Below are 14,492 nucleotides of genomic sequence, written 5' to 3'. Positions count from 1 at the left end.
ATCCCAGTGGGACCATCTCTGCTCTCCCATTGGCTCCCGCACTCTCCCTACCCTTAAGCCCCCCTTCATAGCCTTCTGCTTTCCGCTCCCACATTTTTCTACCCTGATCCGAAAAATTTGTGTCGGATTGCCGCCCTCATTTGTTTTTGTTTTTTTATTCTTGTTATTATGATGTATTAAATTTTAGTCTGCTAAACAAACATCACAATTTAATAATTTAAAAGAACCTGATGTACGTCAAGCTTTGAAAACTGGAAGTTATCACTAGGGATGGATGTACCACAAGATATTAACGTGTCCGACTTAGACGTAGACGAGCAAGCGGTTGCGCACTGCCTATCCAAGCATGGTCTATGATACTCCTTTTGTAAACCTGTACTCCAAGTAACCAACACATTCATATTTCTTCAATTTGCTGAGGTCTCTTCCGTTGTTCACAACTGATCTGTAGCTATGCATTCTGTAAATGTTACCATACTTCGAATTAGAAAAAAAGGGTCCTATTTCTCCGGGTCCTATTTGTCTGGGTCCTATTTCTCCGGCTACCTCAATTTATACTAGTTTCATTTTTTTTTTCATTGAAAATTCCATAGAATTAACCAGCCACTGGGAAGAAGATGTTGATTTTGTCCGCCCTTGGATAGGAGCCAAAAGACTGAAGTATTTTAATTAATCTAAAAAATATGTGTATCAATTTCTACTTCTTATATTTTTAGTGGTAGACCATGAAACACTGACTGGTTATTAGATTTATCCCCATTGGTTCAACTTTGACTCATTCAATTTTCTTTAGGTGTTGCAATACTTTTGACCAGCCGCGTACCAGAGGTGGAAAGAGAGAACAAGCTGTAATGAGGAGAGTCGTATAGATACTTGAACGGACAGCTGGGCCGGCCTTCAAATCCACCAAAAAAATTGTTATCAGGGCCTAGCATTATCAACTGACATTTTGAATACGTCGCTGAAAACAATCACAGTTAAACACTTCAACAAAATGTCTATTTAACGTGCGTGTTTTTTTTTTTACCTTTTTCATGTGACGCGTTTAGTCTGGATTTCAGGTTTTGGATGTGTTCAGAAACAGCAAGACAATCCTAAATAATCCTGCTGATTTTCGGCTGATGCGATTGTCATTCCTACCAGTTGACAGGTAGTTTGTTGTTTATTTAACGCTTGTACAATTGGATTATATTTTGATTTGTGCGCCCTAGGTAAGCAGATCAGTGAGGCGGTTGCGCATCAACGTGGCACGGCACCGTGAAATCAAATGCGGTAATTATTGCTTCTCTGTATAGCGGGTGTTATCTTATCTTATGGATTGTACAGCTCGATTGAAATTAAATTTTCTAGGTTGTCCAAATTCTACCGGTAGTCTTGGAGATGAGCAACACTACTGGGGAAGAATCGAGGAAATCACTTTCCTAGTTCATAGTGATTTATTCCCGGACCCCTGGTACATGTGACGCAACCAATCGCGTCATCAGAATCCGAAGAGTTACAGTATACATCTGTGGACGACTTCTGTGCATGGCCAGTACGGCTAGTAAGAACCTGTGTTCTGGAGTCAACAGGCACGAGATCGCCAAAAGGAAACAAGGTAGACGCAATTTATTAAACTTAAATGTTTTTTGGAGCCGCTTGGTCAATCGGCACTGGGTTCATATGGTCAAGTCTTTCCTTTGCCTTTCGAAGAGACCAACGCTTTTGTTTTGATTAGTTATAAGACCAATCGAAAGGGATCCAACGTAGTAGCCCAGTAGTAAACGCAATTGGTAGACGAATCAGTCGGGCTCGGGCATTTACCAATATCAGTTTCACCAAGGCTGAGGCAAAATATTTTGAGAAATTCTAGGGATTAAATTTGGATTCCACACATTGTTCAACACGATTTATTGCGGTTTTTATCTCCCCCAACTTATTTTACTTAAACGAATGAAGAACACTACAACAATAGCAAAGTGACCGTTTTTAGATAACGAGTGTCGAATCTTTTTCTTATCACCGCTGGGCAAGCGCAGCTCTGTCGAGGAGTTTAAGAATTTCTTTCTTATCTCTGTTGCTTAGTTGATTGTTTTTGCGTAAAATAGATCGTGGGTCGTTGCCGTTGGGTATGACGCGAATCCCATTTTGGATTAATATTCTAATTGCTTCTTTTGAGTTTGAGGTTGAATAGTTTCCACACAAAAAATGAAGAGCATTTTCTCCATATTTGTTCGTTGTGTTGATGTCAATTCCCTGTTTGATCAAGGTTTGCATTGCGCCGATAAAACTTGTGTTGGTTTTGTTTCGACACAAATAATGGAGCGCGTTCAGTTCATGGTTGCCCTTTGCATTCACGTCGATGCCCCGTTGGATTAGAAACTTAATTGTATCGCTTAACCCCGAGCTTAAATTGTTTTCGCACAAAATATGAAGTGCATTTTTTCCGAATCCGTTCTTTGCATTCACGTCGATCCCATCTTTAATTAATTTTTCGAGTTTTACTGTTAGATCCGACGAATTGTCAAGAGCACATAGTCGACGCAATTCTTCTTCACGTGCAATCCGATTCGGATCGAGTAGAAAATGATCGAGATGGTTGGTCGGATCGTAAACGTATTCAGTTTCTCTGGAATTTAATTGATCGACGACTTGCTGCGATGTGATCCTTTTGCTAGGGTCGTCCTCCAACATTCGACTTAAGATGTTGTACGCATTACAATCGCACAGCTCATCTTTAATGTCTAAAACAAACAATTTCAGACTTTGTTAGCAGGCAACACAATTATTGTAGTAAATTAGGACTTACCTCCAATTTTAATCGGACGTTTTTCTTTGATGTTGTCGTGAATTTCTATCTCGCCGTTACCGTAAAGATGTTTGCCGTTCAAGAAAAGGTAACCGACGACGAGGCCTAGGACAAACACATCGCTCTTCACGGTGCATCGAATCTGAACTCCATCTAGTGGGTTGGTGATCAATTCCAGGAACTCGGGGGCGAACCAAGTATCTGTTCCTCTGATTCCACTCAACGTCCGTGTCCCCCGCTCATTTACGTCTTTTGACAATCCAAAGTCAGCCCATTTGATTACTGTCTCCTCATCTTGACGAGGAGGTCGCTTTATGAGCACGTTTCCTGGTTTAATGTCTCGATGAATGAATTTCTTTGAATGGATGTATGCCAGGCCAACAGCTAATTGACGAAACACTTCGATATTAGATGGCCTAGGTCCGTTATATTTTTTGGGATCATCCGTCTTCAGATACAGCTGATCCAAAGAGGCGTCGCACAATTCCATCGCGTAGTACCTGTAACACCGTAATAAATAAATAATTTACGTTATCGGTACGTTTAGCTTTTCAACATGGAAATTAAAAATCTCACCTGAAAATCATGTCGCTTTCACAATGGAAAAGTTGGACGATGTTTGGATGAGTCTGAAGCTCTCGCAAAGCTTTTTCTTCGTTTGCATTTACCTTATCTAGTAAAACTCTTTTTACTGCTACTGCAAGGCAATCTCCGTCATTTTTAAACTTCCCTCTAAACACTAAGCCATAACCACCACTTCCTAATTTATCATCCTGGCTGAATTCAATTTTCATTTCCACCATACTTTCGATGCACACGAGAAAAAGAATGTTCAATGTTTGTTTTTTTTTCTTTCTAGTTTGTTCGACTTCTCGAATCTGTTACCATCCAGTCCAAGTTTGCAAATGACCACCGCGTATAGTTGATCGGGTTGATCTTGAACGGCCAGAGAGATATCACTATCAGCTGCTATTTACACTGGCGACAGTATAGTCAGTCAAATCTATTTTACGCAACCAATTGAGACGTGTGAATTGTGGCTTTCCTTATGATTTTGATTCTGAAGAATTTCATTTAACTTACCATTATTCGAAATAAAGAAAAACATTTTGTTCTTTTTATTCATACAGACATCATGCTCGCATCTTAAATTGGAACTTGTTGTGGACGGCCACCTGCCCTGAAATGGACCTTCCCAGAGGACGACAGCAATTGACAAGAAATTTGAATACGGCTGAATTGCACCGTTGGACATGAAGCACTTTTGCAAACAGCCATTGGTTATTCATTTGCCTCGTTCGAACGGTGTGCACTAACTGTGCTTGTCAACAGACAGGTAAATGACACCTATTGTAGTCATTGAGATGAGCAGCACTACTAGAGAAGAACCGAAAGAGTCACTTTCCACGTTCATCGTCATTTATTGTCGGAGCCCTGGATCATGTGAAGATCACGTCATCGGAATCCGAAGAGCTGCAAGACACATGTGTGAACGCCTTCTGTGTACGACAGTGACGGTATTATAGGCACCTGGAAACTAAAATGCTTTTGATTACTAATGTTGGTTTCTGTTTGCGTCTTTTCTATGGCTTTATCATTCAGCATAAATTGTGTGAGGACCAGCATTTCTACGGCCAGTTAGAACATGTGTACTGGAGCCAACAATCACGAGATCACTAAAAGGTAACAAGGTAGGCGCAATTTCAATTACACTGCCTTTCCTTTGCCTTTTGAAGCGATCAACGGTTTGGTTTTGATTAGTTGAAAACCGATCGAAAGGGATCGTGCGTATTAGCCATTGATGTGTTGTTCAATCGTTAGAATTGGCTTACGTCGACACGAATTTCGTTTCAAAGCTTGCGTTAGTGAATTATTTGTATGCTCCACGAACATACAAATTCAGGATTTTGTTTTGAAATGTTGTTGTTGTTAACTTCCAATTATCTTTCTGGGCTCGTATTCTGTTGTTTCAAGATGAGCTGGGCTGGGCCCCGTGTTTTTTTTTCCCCCTTGTCTGAAAATTGCATTTCGTGGGGATACTTCATTTATCTTTTTCGTAGCTACCGATCGTCATCTCATATTCTGCTCGTTTGACAGCAATTTTTTGCGACTTACACGTTTATTTTGTTTATAGCGAATTTGTTAGCATGAAACAACATAACAAATAAGGAAGTAGGCAACTTGCGATGGAAACGTATTCGCAAGGAAAGGGCCGGGAGTGGCTTTGAATTTCTGATCGATTAACTCTGGGCAAGAACTGCGTCGTCCATAAGTTTTATGATATCTTCCTTATCGCTCTTTCTGTAATGTTCGCGTAAAATGGATCGTGCGTCGTGGCCGTCGGATGTAACACTGATTCCGTGTTCAATTAAGATTTGAACGGCGCCAATTAAATTTGAGCCTGAATTGTAAAAACACAAATAATGGAGCGCGTTCCGTCCATTCGTGGATTTTGCGTTGACGTCAATTCCTTGTTTAATTAAGATTTTAGTTGCTTTGATTAAATTTGATGTTGATTTGTAAACACACAAGTAATGGAGCGCACTCCATCCAACTTTGTCTTTGGCGTTCACTTCTAATTCGAATTGAAATAACATTTGAATTGCATCGATTAAGTTTGAACTTGAATTCTTTTGACATAAACAGTGAAGCGCATTTTGTCCGAATTTGTTCGCTGCGTTAACGTTGATTCCGTGTTGGATTAGGAGTCGAATCGCGTCTGTTAAGTTTGGACTTGAATTATTTCGGCACAGAAAATGGAGCGCATTCCGTCCGTACTTGTCCGTTGCGTTCACATTAATCCCGAGGTCGATTAAAGTCTTAATTTTTGCAGTTAGATCCATTGAAACATCGCGTGCACATAGTCGACGCAATTCGCTTTCCTTTTTAGCAAACTGTAATCAACAAAAATTGACAATTATTTCATTCATCCCGTGAATTGGCTTAAATTTATTGCACCGTATTCTTTTTGAGTTCCAGCTGATTGATGACTCCTTGATGCGATGTATCATCTAACTCATCTTCGTAAGTTGTTACAAGTAGATCATTCGAATCGTTTAATTTTAATTCACTGTCTATTTCTACAACAAATTACGCGTTTTGGTTTTAATAATCTCGATTTCAACACGGCTTTAAAAATAATCCCCGCCTTGAAATCGTAAAACGGTAGCACAACACAGTATAATAAACGGGAAAAGAAACGTACCGAGAGACACGTGCAATCTTGGAAGTTCATCGTCTAAAAGTCGACTCTGATTGGCTGGCACATCCACCGTCGCAGGAGTCGATGTGCAGTTCTCGTTATCTTCTTTAGTGACGTCCGTTTTTTCATCTTTGGTTAGTGGGTTAATTGCAATATCCGTTTTCGCGTCGACTTCTGAATGAAGAGCCGCCGGCTCCCCAGTTTTCTCTCTGGCGTTAGATGTTTTCTTCAGCATGATGCTGAATAGATGCGGCGGAATGTCGCGCCACTCGACAGCAAAGCGAAATGGAAGGAAATGCTTCTTATTCTTGATATTCAAATTGATGTCTGGATGTCCGAGTAGATGCGCAGTTGCAGTGATCGATTGTTTTTCCAATGCGAAATGAAGAGCCGTTGATTCTTCCATTTTCTCAATCGCGTTGACATCGGCCGAATTTCGGAGTATCTCTTTGAATAACCCGACGGGAATGTTTGGCCATCCGGCGGCGTAATGGAGGGCCGTCTTACCGAGGCCATCTGTGATGTTAACATCCACACGTTGGCCGTTCTTGTTGTAATTCAAAAGCTCTTTGGCGGCAGTGACCGATTTCTTGCGTAGCGCCAAATGAAGAGCCGTTCTCCCCAAAATTGACTTTGCGTTGACGTTTGAAGATTTGTCGAGGATCGTCTTGAACAAATCAGCCGGAACGTTGTTCCATAAAGCGGCTTGGTGAAGCGCCGTCCACCTGTTTTTCTCCTGAATGTTGACATCCACCCGGTCACATTTCAGCAATTGCTCGGCGGGAGATTCCAATCTCTTTAGCAACGCCAAATGAAGGGCAGTTTTGCCTTGGATTTGATCTTGAACGTTGACATCGGCTTTGTTATCCAAGAGCAATTGGATTTTGATGGCCGATCCTGCGTTGGCCGCCCAGTGCAGTGCGGTGTATCCGTATGCGTCGAAGGCGTCGATCTTATCGCTCGTCGTTTGACGTAAAGTTTTCTTAAATGTCCTCATTCCGAATGGGAGTTTTGCCGCTAAAAGAAAAAAAAAAAAAAAAAATATTTAAAAAAAGAGCCTTTTCATATTCCTCGAGAATCTTATCTGCTATAATCCATTTAGATCCGCGCAGCCCCTTATTTTTCGCTGTATGGACGCCAGTCAAATCCCCGTTTTCCGTGATACGATTACGTTCCTCAATGGATGTATCGGCATCCATTTTGAATGAGGCTGTGTTGTGATGACGTGACGTTAATTAAGTAAGACCCCGTTGTTTTCTTTTTGACTCGGATCACTTTGGATAAAAAAGATAAACTGTTAGTTCTGCTTTAATGTGCCCAGAATGTTTGACACTCTTTCTAATAGGAATGCTAATAGCCAAATTTTACTTTACTGATGGCGAATGGTTTTTTGAATTGAAATGTATTTGAATCTACCTTTGCTTTCTTGGCAATTGGATTCATTCCCTTTACGTGGATGTTGTGGAACAATACTGAAAAGAAACACGACCCTGATGATGGTAGACCGTATAGATTGTAGGCTATCGGGTTATCATGACATTTGACTGACAAAGTATCGTAAATTGTCCGCTTATTTTCACCTGTTTACGTGGTTGCCGCACATTCCAGACATACCAGTACCCACTTTTGTGCCATTGTTTGTTTTTTTTTGTTTTCATTTGTTCTTTACATTACCCGTTCCTTTGTGGGACTGTTATGCCAACTGGCAAATCATAAATAAGAAAGGCGAGCTTGCAATTTGCGATACGATGGAACAATGGCCAGAGTCTAGCTCTTTAGAATCCCATTTCGCCCCGTACTTTTCCTAGCGACAAGCTAGCGTCGATTTTGATTGAATTCGCTTGATTATTTGAAACACCAGAGTTTTTTCTATTTTCTCGCATAATGGAAAAGGTTTCGCTTTGCATTAGTTAATACCTGCGCGTCCATTCCCCGCTTTAACTGGTTATACCGACTGAGAATGGACGATGAGGCGGGGCCACTTGGCTTGCCGGCTGTATGTTCAGATAGATTCCACTGCCGATTGCGAGTTTTGAACTTTGTACGATGTCGTAGCCACTATCTCACCTCCTCTTGCTTTTATTATTTCTGTAGGGTTGGCTTTTTATTTAATTATTAATTCAACTAACGCGTGCACAACAAAGTCAGCATTTCGATTGAAAACAGACACTCTTGAATTAAAGACTTGCCAATTGTTTAAATGTGGGCTTTTTTTTTTTTGTATCTTGTTCTATCAAAGTTAAGGTATTGGCGAGTTCCGCCGGAAGAAGTTGTAGCATATTTCAGTGTTAGCCTTTGCTGGGAGGAATCTCACGTCCCTGCCAATACCTTAACTTAGGCGTCATACACTAATATTACCATTTGAAACTTAATTTTCAACTAAACGGGATAAAATTTGTCTCCTTACTTTCTAGATTTGTACGAAGTACACAGCTCATTAATTGTTTTCTGAATTGAGTGATCCAGATTTCCATTAAAGAAAGAAAATCGGCAAAAATCTGCAATTCTTACAGCATCCATTTTTGGGCAGCGTACTTGTGGTGTAAATCAGATGCCCCTGAAAGACTGGGTATGGGGTGGTACGGCCTATAGGGGGAGATCACGACGTAATAAGATTATGATCGTGATCGAGCCACATCATTAAACCTTTACTCGTGATGTGGACCATCTGCCATACGGTGGGCATTTGGTGTGGGCAGGCAGGATACTCAAGCACTCCTCCTATAGGTCAGAAGGTTTCTTGTTTTCATCCCAATGACACGAGGAGCCCTACTCATTGTTTTGAGGTTAGTGATACCAAAAAAGACTGCTTGCGAATCGGTTCTATTTGAATAACAGGTGACGTCATATTTCTCATCGATTTCAATTCACCGGTCCTTAAGCAAAATCTTTGAATCCGCCTTTCAGTTCACATTTCAGATACCATCGCACATGCAATTCATCAGGCAATTTTTTATTTCTTTTCTTATTTTTCCTAACCAGTAAGTGACTGAGAAATGTCTTCTTCTAATAGCCAACCACTGAAGTGGTTCGTGCCTCCGAATCCACCGCCGCCTTCTAGAAAAGATCCCGACAAAAATCCAATTTGCAGCCAAACTTGATCGCCTGCGTTCAGATGGAGCGTCGATTGCAAAGTCAGCGATTCTTGTTGGTACACGTTAGAGTTGCTCTCGTCCGACAGGCCGTACGTCACGATGTCGCCGAACGAATTGCCGTTCAAACACAGGCCCATGTTTAGAGAGCTCCGTCCAGCGCTTGGCAGGAAAGAGGCCGTTCCAGTGAAAATGAAGAAATATTTGCCTACCCTTGGAGCTGTGAATTTACCCGTTGATAAATTCATGGCTCCACCGACGTTGACGCGTGCGACATCGAACGGAATGGGCACTTGAACTTGTTTGAAGGTCGTAGAGCTTCGCAATGCGTTGAAGTAAACGGGCATCGATTTGACATCGGCGAATCCGATCCACGTTTGCAAAGCTGTTTTTGAATGATTTCAATCGTAATTTGATTACAATTATTTATTTATCTAAATGACTTACTGGGATCGCTTTCTGATTTGCACAAGTCGCAGTAAACAGTTTCCACTGTTTTGGCACCCATAATCAAATAGAGGCCGCTCAAAGTGTGTCCCCTAGCTTTGAGGTCGGAGCACGATCTCGGCATTCCAGTTGCCGGTGTTTGTCTCGTCTCCGCATCCGCCCTCGTGATTTGATTTCCTCCTCGCAAGGCGGTGAGGAGCGACGCTTGTTGTTGAATTTTACGTTCCAGATTTTGAACGTGAATCGCCTGAGATTCCAATGATCTCATCTATCACTCAAGATGTTTTAATTCGAAGTAGAAGTGGAATCGAAAAGAGAGACTCACATTTTGCTGTTCCACTGCCTCCAATTTTGCTGCTAAAACCTCCTGCGTTTTCGTTAGTTTTGTGTTGGAACAATCATTGATGTTTAGGTGATTTGTTTTAGATTTAATAGATTAAATGACACATGGAAACTTACGTAGTTTTCTACAAGTTGCTGCATTTGTTTTTCCAGAGAAAGGCCAGCGATGGCAGTGATCGACCAACAAGCGCACCAAAGGATTGCGAACGCGGCTCGAGCCATTAGTTGCTAATGTTTACGTCCCTTTTCACGAAACTAATGTTCATTCGTCGTGCGATTTATAGTCACTTGTAGTCGACGTGCATTTTTACTATCGATTTGTTATCGAATTATCGCCACGTAGAGTATTTCCACAAGTTCTTGTTAGAGTAATCAAAATCAGGACCATCTGCACTCGTGACACACCTGCGTGTGTATGTTCAGTAGGTAGATAGCAACGAACGATTTCGGCGTCCCGCTGTGCAAATGTTGTTGGAAATCAGTTAGGCGCGCTGCTATGTACAATGGACAATGTATGGTTGTGAGCAAATGAGTGGCATCGCACTTGTCTTAATTGGAACAGGTGATATCCGAATTGCAATGATATCGACTCGATGTGCGTGGTCTAGTTTGTGCAATTGTTGGCTAGCCAATGGCCACTGAATTGTTTGAACATTTGAATTGTTTTCGTTTGAAAATGTGAGAAAGATGTTGATGGCCATTATATACTGTAGATCAGCGATAATATAAACGCACGGCGAGGCTGAAATGGCAAATGAAAATCATCATCAATCATCAGGCGGGCAAGCAGACGAAGAATTCGTCGATAGCCTTTTCTTTTCCGGCTGCACAAGAAAATCCTGTTCCATTCTTCCAGGTCAGTCTGTCACAGTCTAATTTACGTATTCCTGAGCGCCACTCCTAATTACGTTATTTAAATACCCAGAAATTAGGTGGTTTCCTAGTGCTTGTGTGTGCCTCACGCTTTCCCGATGGGTGATTAAACTTGAGGCCGTTTTGATTGGGGAACCTTTTGGTGTCCTTCGCGTTTTAGCAGGTAAACCATTCACTGAACATGCATATTCACTTGCCGGTGTTGTATAAAAATTTAAAAAACCTGAAAAAAAAAAATTTTTTATTACCATGGATACGGAAATGGCAGGCTCATGTTGGGTTTTTGAAGATCGATGAGTTTGGCCGATTGTGTGCATTTCCTTTTTTCTTGGCATGTCAATTAGAATGCACGTTGGCCTGAGCTGATGCACTTGACGGTGGCGATCCTTCTTCTCTCTGAAGCGAGCGGGGAAACCCCTGTCACCTAACTTGATGGCATTTCATATTCAACGCGCCCCTGGGCAGGTATTGTGACGAAGTTCCACGTTTCCTCAGCAATGATTTATTATTTTAAATAAAGGGCCTTTTTGCATTCGATTAGGAAAACCGGACGTACGGAGTGAATGCAGAAAATGGTGAATCCAAAATGAATTGTGGTCATTTGTATGCACGGTCTAAAGGCAGCCCTGTATAAAAGGAGGATGATTTTCGCGTTATTTATGCACTAATAAGTCCAGTTGACTTAAGCACGTTTCAGTTCCAGCAGTTATCCCGTCATGAAATCCAGAATCATTGTAAGTTTAATTCGGCTATATATACCTTTTAAGTAACAATAAAATATCATGTTGTATGGTCGTTTACTTGAATAACTTGTTATCATCTTAATTTATATTTGATTTTTTTGTTTACATAATTAGCAAGTGATGATTACTGTCGCATTGGTTTCTTCGGTTACTCCAGTCAGTCCAAATAAGTTTCTGCTTAGCCAAGACAATTCTTATGACTTGACCTACTACCCTCAGCACGCGTGCGGTCCATGATACGTACCATTTCACATCCCACCTGGATGCAACGCAAAATCTACCCTAAGCGATAACTTTAGAACGAGAGTTTTAGGTGTCATCGGCGTTTTCCTTTTGACTAAACTAACAACCAGGATGAACAAATTAGAAGATGCGATGAAGAATCTCAACGCGAATTCCCAAGGTATGTTCTTAAATCTGAAGTTATGAAATTAGATTCCTTCAGGCATTTCAGCCGACAAACATCTGCCACTTGTGTTTGCATAATTAGTAGTTAAAATTGATTTTGAATAGAAACTGTGATAATATTTTTTGTTATAATTGTTTAGCAACCGCAGGTGAGCTGAGGATCATCAAATCGGATCTTTCGAAATTAGAAAAAACTGTGGATGGTGAGACATTTAACAAAAAATTAATACCGGTCCTATTTGATTGAATTACAGTCTTACAGTTTTTGAATTATGTGTTGTTTTTGTTTTTATTTAGCAACCAAAGATAAGCTGGCAACGTTCAAATCGGATCTGGATGCAGTTAAAAGAACTGCTGACGGTGAGTTATTTAAATAACGAAATGTCGATAAAAATGGCACTTTAAATTATTAATCAAATTGAGCATGTCTTGACTGTTATTTCGTGAATATTTAAGCAAGCAAAAAACACGGTGGCAACCATCAAAAGAGATGTGGGCACAATTAGAAGTGATCTTGACGGTGAGACTTTTTTATTACTATGTTAATATCAAAATTTTAAGTGCTATGTTAATGTATTATTATTAATTATTTTTTTATAGCAACCAAAGCTACAGTGGCGACTTTACAAATAATTTGAGCACTGTCAAGGAATCTGTAGATGGTGAGAAATTTAAATGTCGATATACAAATATTTCGGATTAATTTATAAAAATTTAACAAGTATGATCGTTAATGAATGTTTTTTTTTTTTTTTAGAAACTAAAACTACGGTGACGAATTTAGAAACGGATTTGAGCGCCGTCAAATAAACAATAGAGGGTGAGTTATTTGATTAATTATTCATAAATTTAATTATCGAAATAGAACTAGGAATTATTAAACAAACTATAGATTGTATCATATTTAACGAACCAAATATCAAAGTGATAACAGTTGTATTAATTTTATGAAATTATAACAGATATAAATATGAAATCAATAAATCAAAACAGGTTTGAGTGAGACGACCTCTATTGATCACATGCCCACTTCATGCCTCGATCTACAGGAATTGGGCAACATCAAAACGGATTGTACAACATCAAGTCGTCCACTAAAGTTGCCACTGTTTTTTTGGCGACTTCACCAAAGATCCTAATGATGCAGGTAACAAGCCTTTCTTACACGCAAGTTTTCGTGCATTCATTAATTGTGTTATTGTAATTTTTTATAATTTGTTTGACAGATTTTCAGCAAACGATTGGTTCTCTCAATGTGCAAACCGCCCCGTCTATTTTAACGTCCTTGGAACGAGTCCTTGTCATGTTTCCAAAAGCGGATTAACATGATAAGCTTTTTAGTCGTAGGATTATTTAGGGGCAAAGCTTAGATGCAGTTGTTGTTGAATTTATTTATGTCTTTTAGCGTTTCACTCCTGATTTCCCTAAACAAATTATTTATAAATTAATACAGAAAATTTGTCTGCAAAAATGTTTTCACTTTTCCACGGAAAATAATAAATGTCTTTGCGATTTTACGTGATGGGCACAATTAAAATATTTCAGCTGCATTTTATTCCTTTTACCTGCGCTATTTGACATCTTATTGATTAAATCTGAAATGAGATTTCCTTGTTTTCCAATTTGTCAAACTCAAAATGGCAGAAGGGAAAGCGGCGAGAAGAATAACAAACAATGGCAACGTTATCGCACACCCTTCCTCCTTTCTTCATTTGGATCGCCATTTACGTCGCAGAAAATTTACCCAGTGCGATTCCTTCTAATTATTTTGGATTAGGTGTATCTCCAAATTACGTAATGTCTTATTAAGTAAGAGGAACAAAAATTTTAAAATTTGGATTGTCTTGTGATTACCAGCATTGAACTGCTATTTATTTCCATTGGTGTCGTATTTCTTTGTGAAAAACGTGGTTCGTGGGCGGACTTATCGGTGTGTATTTGTGTTCATCCAGGCCGCTGCCCTTTAGATTGAGTGAGATGTAATGAAATTCGATTTATTGAAAAGGTGGGCCCTTAAAGTTTTGGTGTCGTTGAAAAATTATTTTAATTTCATCGTGAATCTGTCTTGAAGAGAATGGACAACCAACATCTTCATGTGTCACATCGACCATTTTAGAGTGTGTTTCCTGCCTTATATTTTTTTAAATAAATTTAATTGGTTTTAGTTGCATGCTATTTTAATTTGGCTTTGTTAATCGCACGAAACGTCATTCGAAAATGTATTTCCATTTTCGTTTTACTTAATTTCAGTCCACCTTCTCAATGTTTTTGACAGAAGTAATGTTCTTATCAAAGAGACATTTCTTCTTCTAACATGAAACCATTAAAGTGTGCAAAATTGTTGATTCCCCATATGTATCCATTTGTTGGTATGTTGTAGGCTTGTATCCAGATCTGGTCTCCTTTGGCCAATCGCAGCGTCGATTGCACCGAAAATGTTTCAAACTGTACGCCATTGGAGATCTCGTCACAGTCGCCAGCGAAGAAGAATAGAATATAGAAGGCCTTCGCTGTGCAGCGTTTGAATGCAATTCAGGGCGACAGAAGTTCTCTGCTCCATTTCCAGGTCAGATTTTAGACATTTTTTTTTCGTGTCA

The 14,492-nt window shown here is 39.9% G+C and overlaps 4 protein-coding genes and 1 long non-coding RNA gene across 20 annotated transcripts in view; 1 reads left to right on the top strand and 4 right to left on the bottom strand.

Annotated features, from left to right (window-relative positions):
• The first annotated feature begins 128 nt into the window (after positions 1-128).
• Positions 129-14,492, top strand: part of LOC116920391 — a 67,321-nt gene continuing 52,957 nt past the window's right edge. For 5 of the 15 annotated variants that reach the window (XR_006644769.1, XR_006644770.1, XR_006644768.1 and 2 more), the window contains exons 1-21: positions 130-420; positions 594-660; positions 794-1,150; positions 1,212-1,272; positions 1,351-1,597; positions 3,648-3,780; positions 3,919-4,305; positions 4,391-4,479; positions 10,585-10,727; positions 10,797-10,907; positions 11,089-11,209; positions 11,286-11,478; positions 11,801-11,890; positions 12,036-12,098; positions 12,193-12,255; positions 12,352-12,415; positions 12,496-12,557; positions 12,653-12,715; positions 12,889-13,042; positions 13,122-14,012; positions 14,276-14,461. This is a non-coding gene — a long non-coding RNA (uncharacterized LOC116920391). Of the gene's footprint in view, positions 421-593; positions 661-793; positions 1,151-1,211; positions 1,273-1,350; positions 1,598-3,647; positions 3,781-3,918; positions 4,306-4,390; positions 4,480-10,584; positions 10,728-10,796; positions 10,908-11,088; positions 11,210-11,285; positions 11,479-11,800; positions 11,891-12,035; positions 12,099-12,192; positions 12,256-12,351; positions 12,416-12,495; positions 12,558-12,652; positions 12,716-12,888; positions 13,043-13,121; positions 14,013-14,275; positions 14,462-14,492 lie in introns of all 15 variants that reach the window. The other 10 variants (XR_006644771.1, XR_006644772.1, XR_006644767.1 and 7 more) reach the window with 7 other exon arrangements.
• On the bottom strand, positions 1,879-3,683 carry LOC116920219 (serine/threonine-protein kinase/endoribonuclease ire-1). Its single transcript, XM_032926365.2, has 3 exons — positions 3,365-3,683; positions 2,789-3,288; positions 1,879-2,723 (listed from the first exon to the last, which is right to left on the bottom strand). The coding sequence occupies exons 1-3, from the start codon at positions 3,589-3,591 to the stop codon at positions 1,999-2,001; spliced, it is 1,452 nt and encodes a 483-aa protein (XP_032782256.2). The 5' UTR covers positions 3,592-3,683; the 3' UTR covers positions 1,879-1,998.
• LOC116920272 (putative ankyrin repeat protein RF_0381) overlaps positions 4,832-14,492 on the bottom strand; it is a 51,771-nt gene continuing 42,110 nt past the window's right edge. Inside the window, exons 2-3 of the mRNA XM_045171700.1 lie at positions 5,747-5,868; positions 4,832-5,682 (exon numbers count right to left, since the gene is read on the bottom strand). Coding sequence (XP_045027635.1) covers positions 5,029-5,682; positions 5,747-5,868 — 776 coding nt within the window. The 3' untranslated portion in view covers positions 4,832-5,028. The remainder of the gene's footprint in view (positions 5,683-5,746; positions 5,869-14,492) is intronic.
• On the bottom strand, positions 5,760-7,016 carry LOC116920220 (delta-latroinsectotoxin-Lt1a). Its single transcript, XM_045171748.1, has one exon. The coding sequence runs from the start codon at positions 6,985-6,987 to the stop codon at positions 5,920-5,922; it is 1,068 nt and encodes a 355-aa protein (XP_045027683.1). The 5' UTR covers positions 6,988-7,016; the 3' UTR covers positions 5,760-5,919.
• On the bottom strand, positions 8,797-10,145 carry LOC116920319. 2 transcript variants are annotated; one of them, XM_032926530.2, is made up of 4 exons: positions 9,989-10,145; positions 9,855-9,896; positions 9,530-9,797; positions 8,797-9,467 (listed from the first exon to the last, which is right to left on the bottom strand). In XM_032926530.2, exons 1-4 carry the CDS (start codon positions 10,091-10,093, stop codon positions 8,965-8,967), a joined length of 918 nt encoding a protein of 305 aa, XP_032782421.2. In that variant the 5' UTR covers positions 10,094-10,145; the 3' UTR covers positions 8,797-8,964. The 2 variants fall into 2 exon arrangements, with proteins under 2 accessions (XP_032782421.2, XP_032782423.2); XM_032926532.2 differs by having other exon boundaries at positions 9,530-9,776.

The sequence above is a fragment of the Daphnia magna genome, linkage group LG4 (genome assembly GCF_020631705.1).
Source record: "Daphnia magna isolate NIES linkage group LG4, ASM2063170v1.1, whole genome shotgun sequence".
Lineage (NCBI taxonomy): Eukaryota > Metazoa > Arthropoda > Branchiopoda > Diplostraca > Daphniidae > Daphnia > Daphnia magna.
This window is presented reverse-complemented; position numbering and strand designations above follow the sequence as displayed.

Coding starts and splice junctions, on each gene's coding strand:
- LOC116920219 (XM_032926365.2), bottom strand. CDS start 3,591: ATGGTGGAAATGAAAATTGAATTCAGCCAGGATGATAAATTAGGAAGT. Junction 3,289..3,364: donor GAAAGCGACATGATTTTCAG/GTGAGATTTTTA, acceptor ACGGTGTTACAG/GTACTACGCGATGGAATTGT. Junction 2,724..2,788: donor ACGTCCGATTAAAATTGGAG/GTAAGTCCTAAT, acceptor TGTTTGTTTTAG/ACATTAAAGATGAGCTGTGC.
- LOC116920220 (XM_045171748.1), bottom strand. CDS start 6,987: ATGAGGACATTTAAGAAAACTTTACGTCAAACGACGAGCGATAAGATC.
- LOC116920319 (XM_032926530.2), bottom strand. CDS start 10,093: ATGGCTCGAGCCGCGTTCGCAATCCTTTGGTGCGCTTGTTGGTCGATC. Junction 9,897..9,988: donor AGCAACTTGTAGAAAACTAC/GTAAGTTTCCAT, acceptor ACGAAAACGCAG/GAGGTTTTAGCAGCAAAATT. Junction 9,468..9,529: donor CAAATCAGAAAGCGATCCCA/GTAAGTCATTTA, acceptor ATTCAAAAACAG/CTTTGCAAACGTGGATCGGA.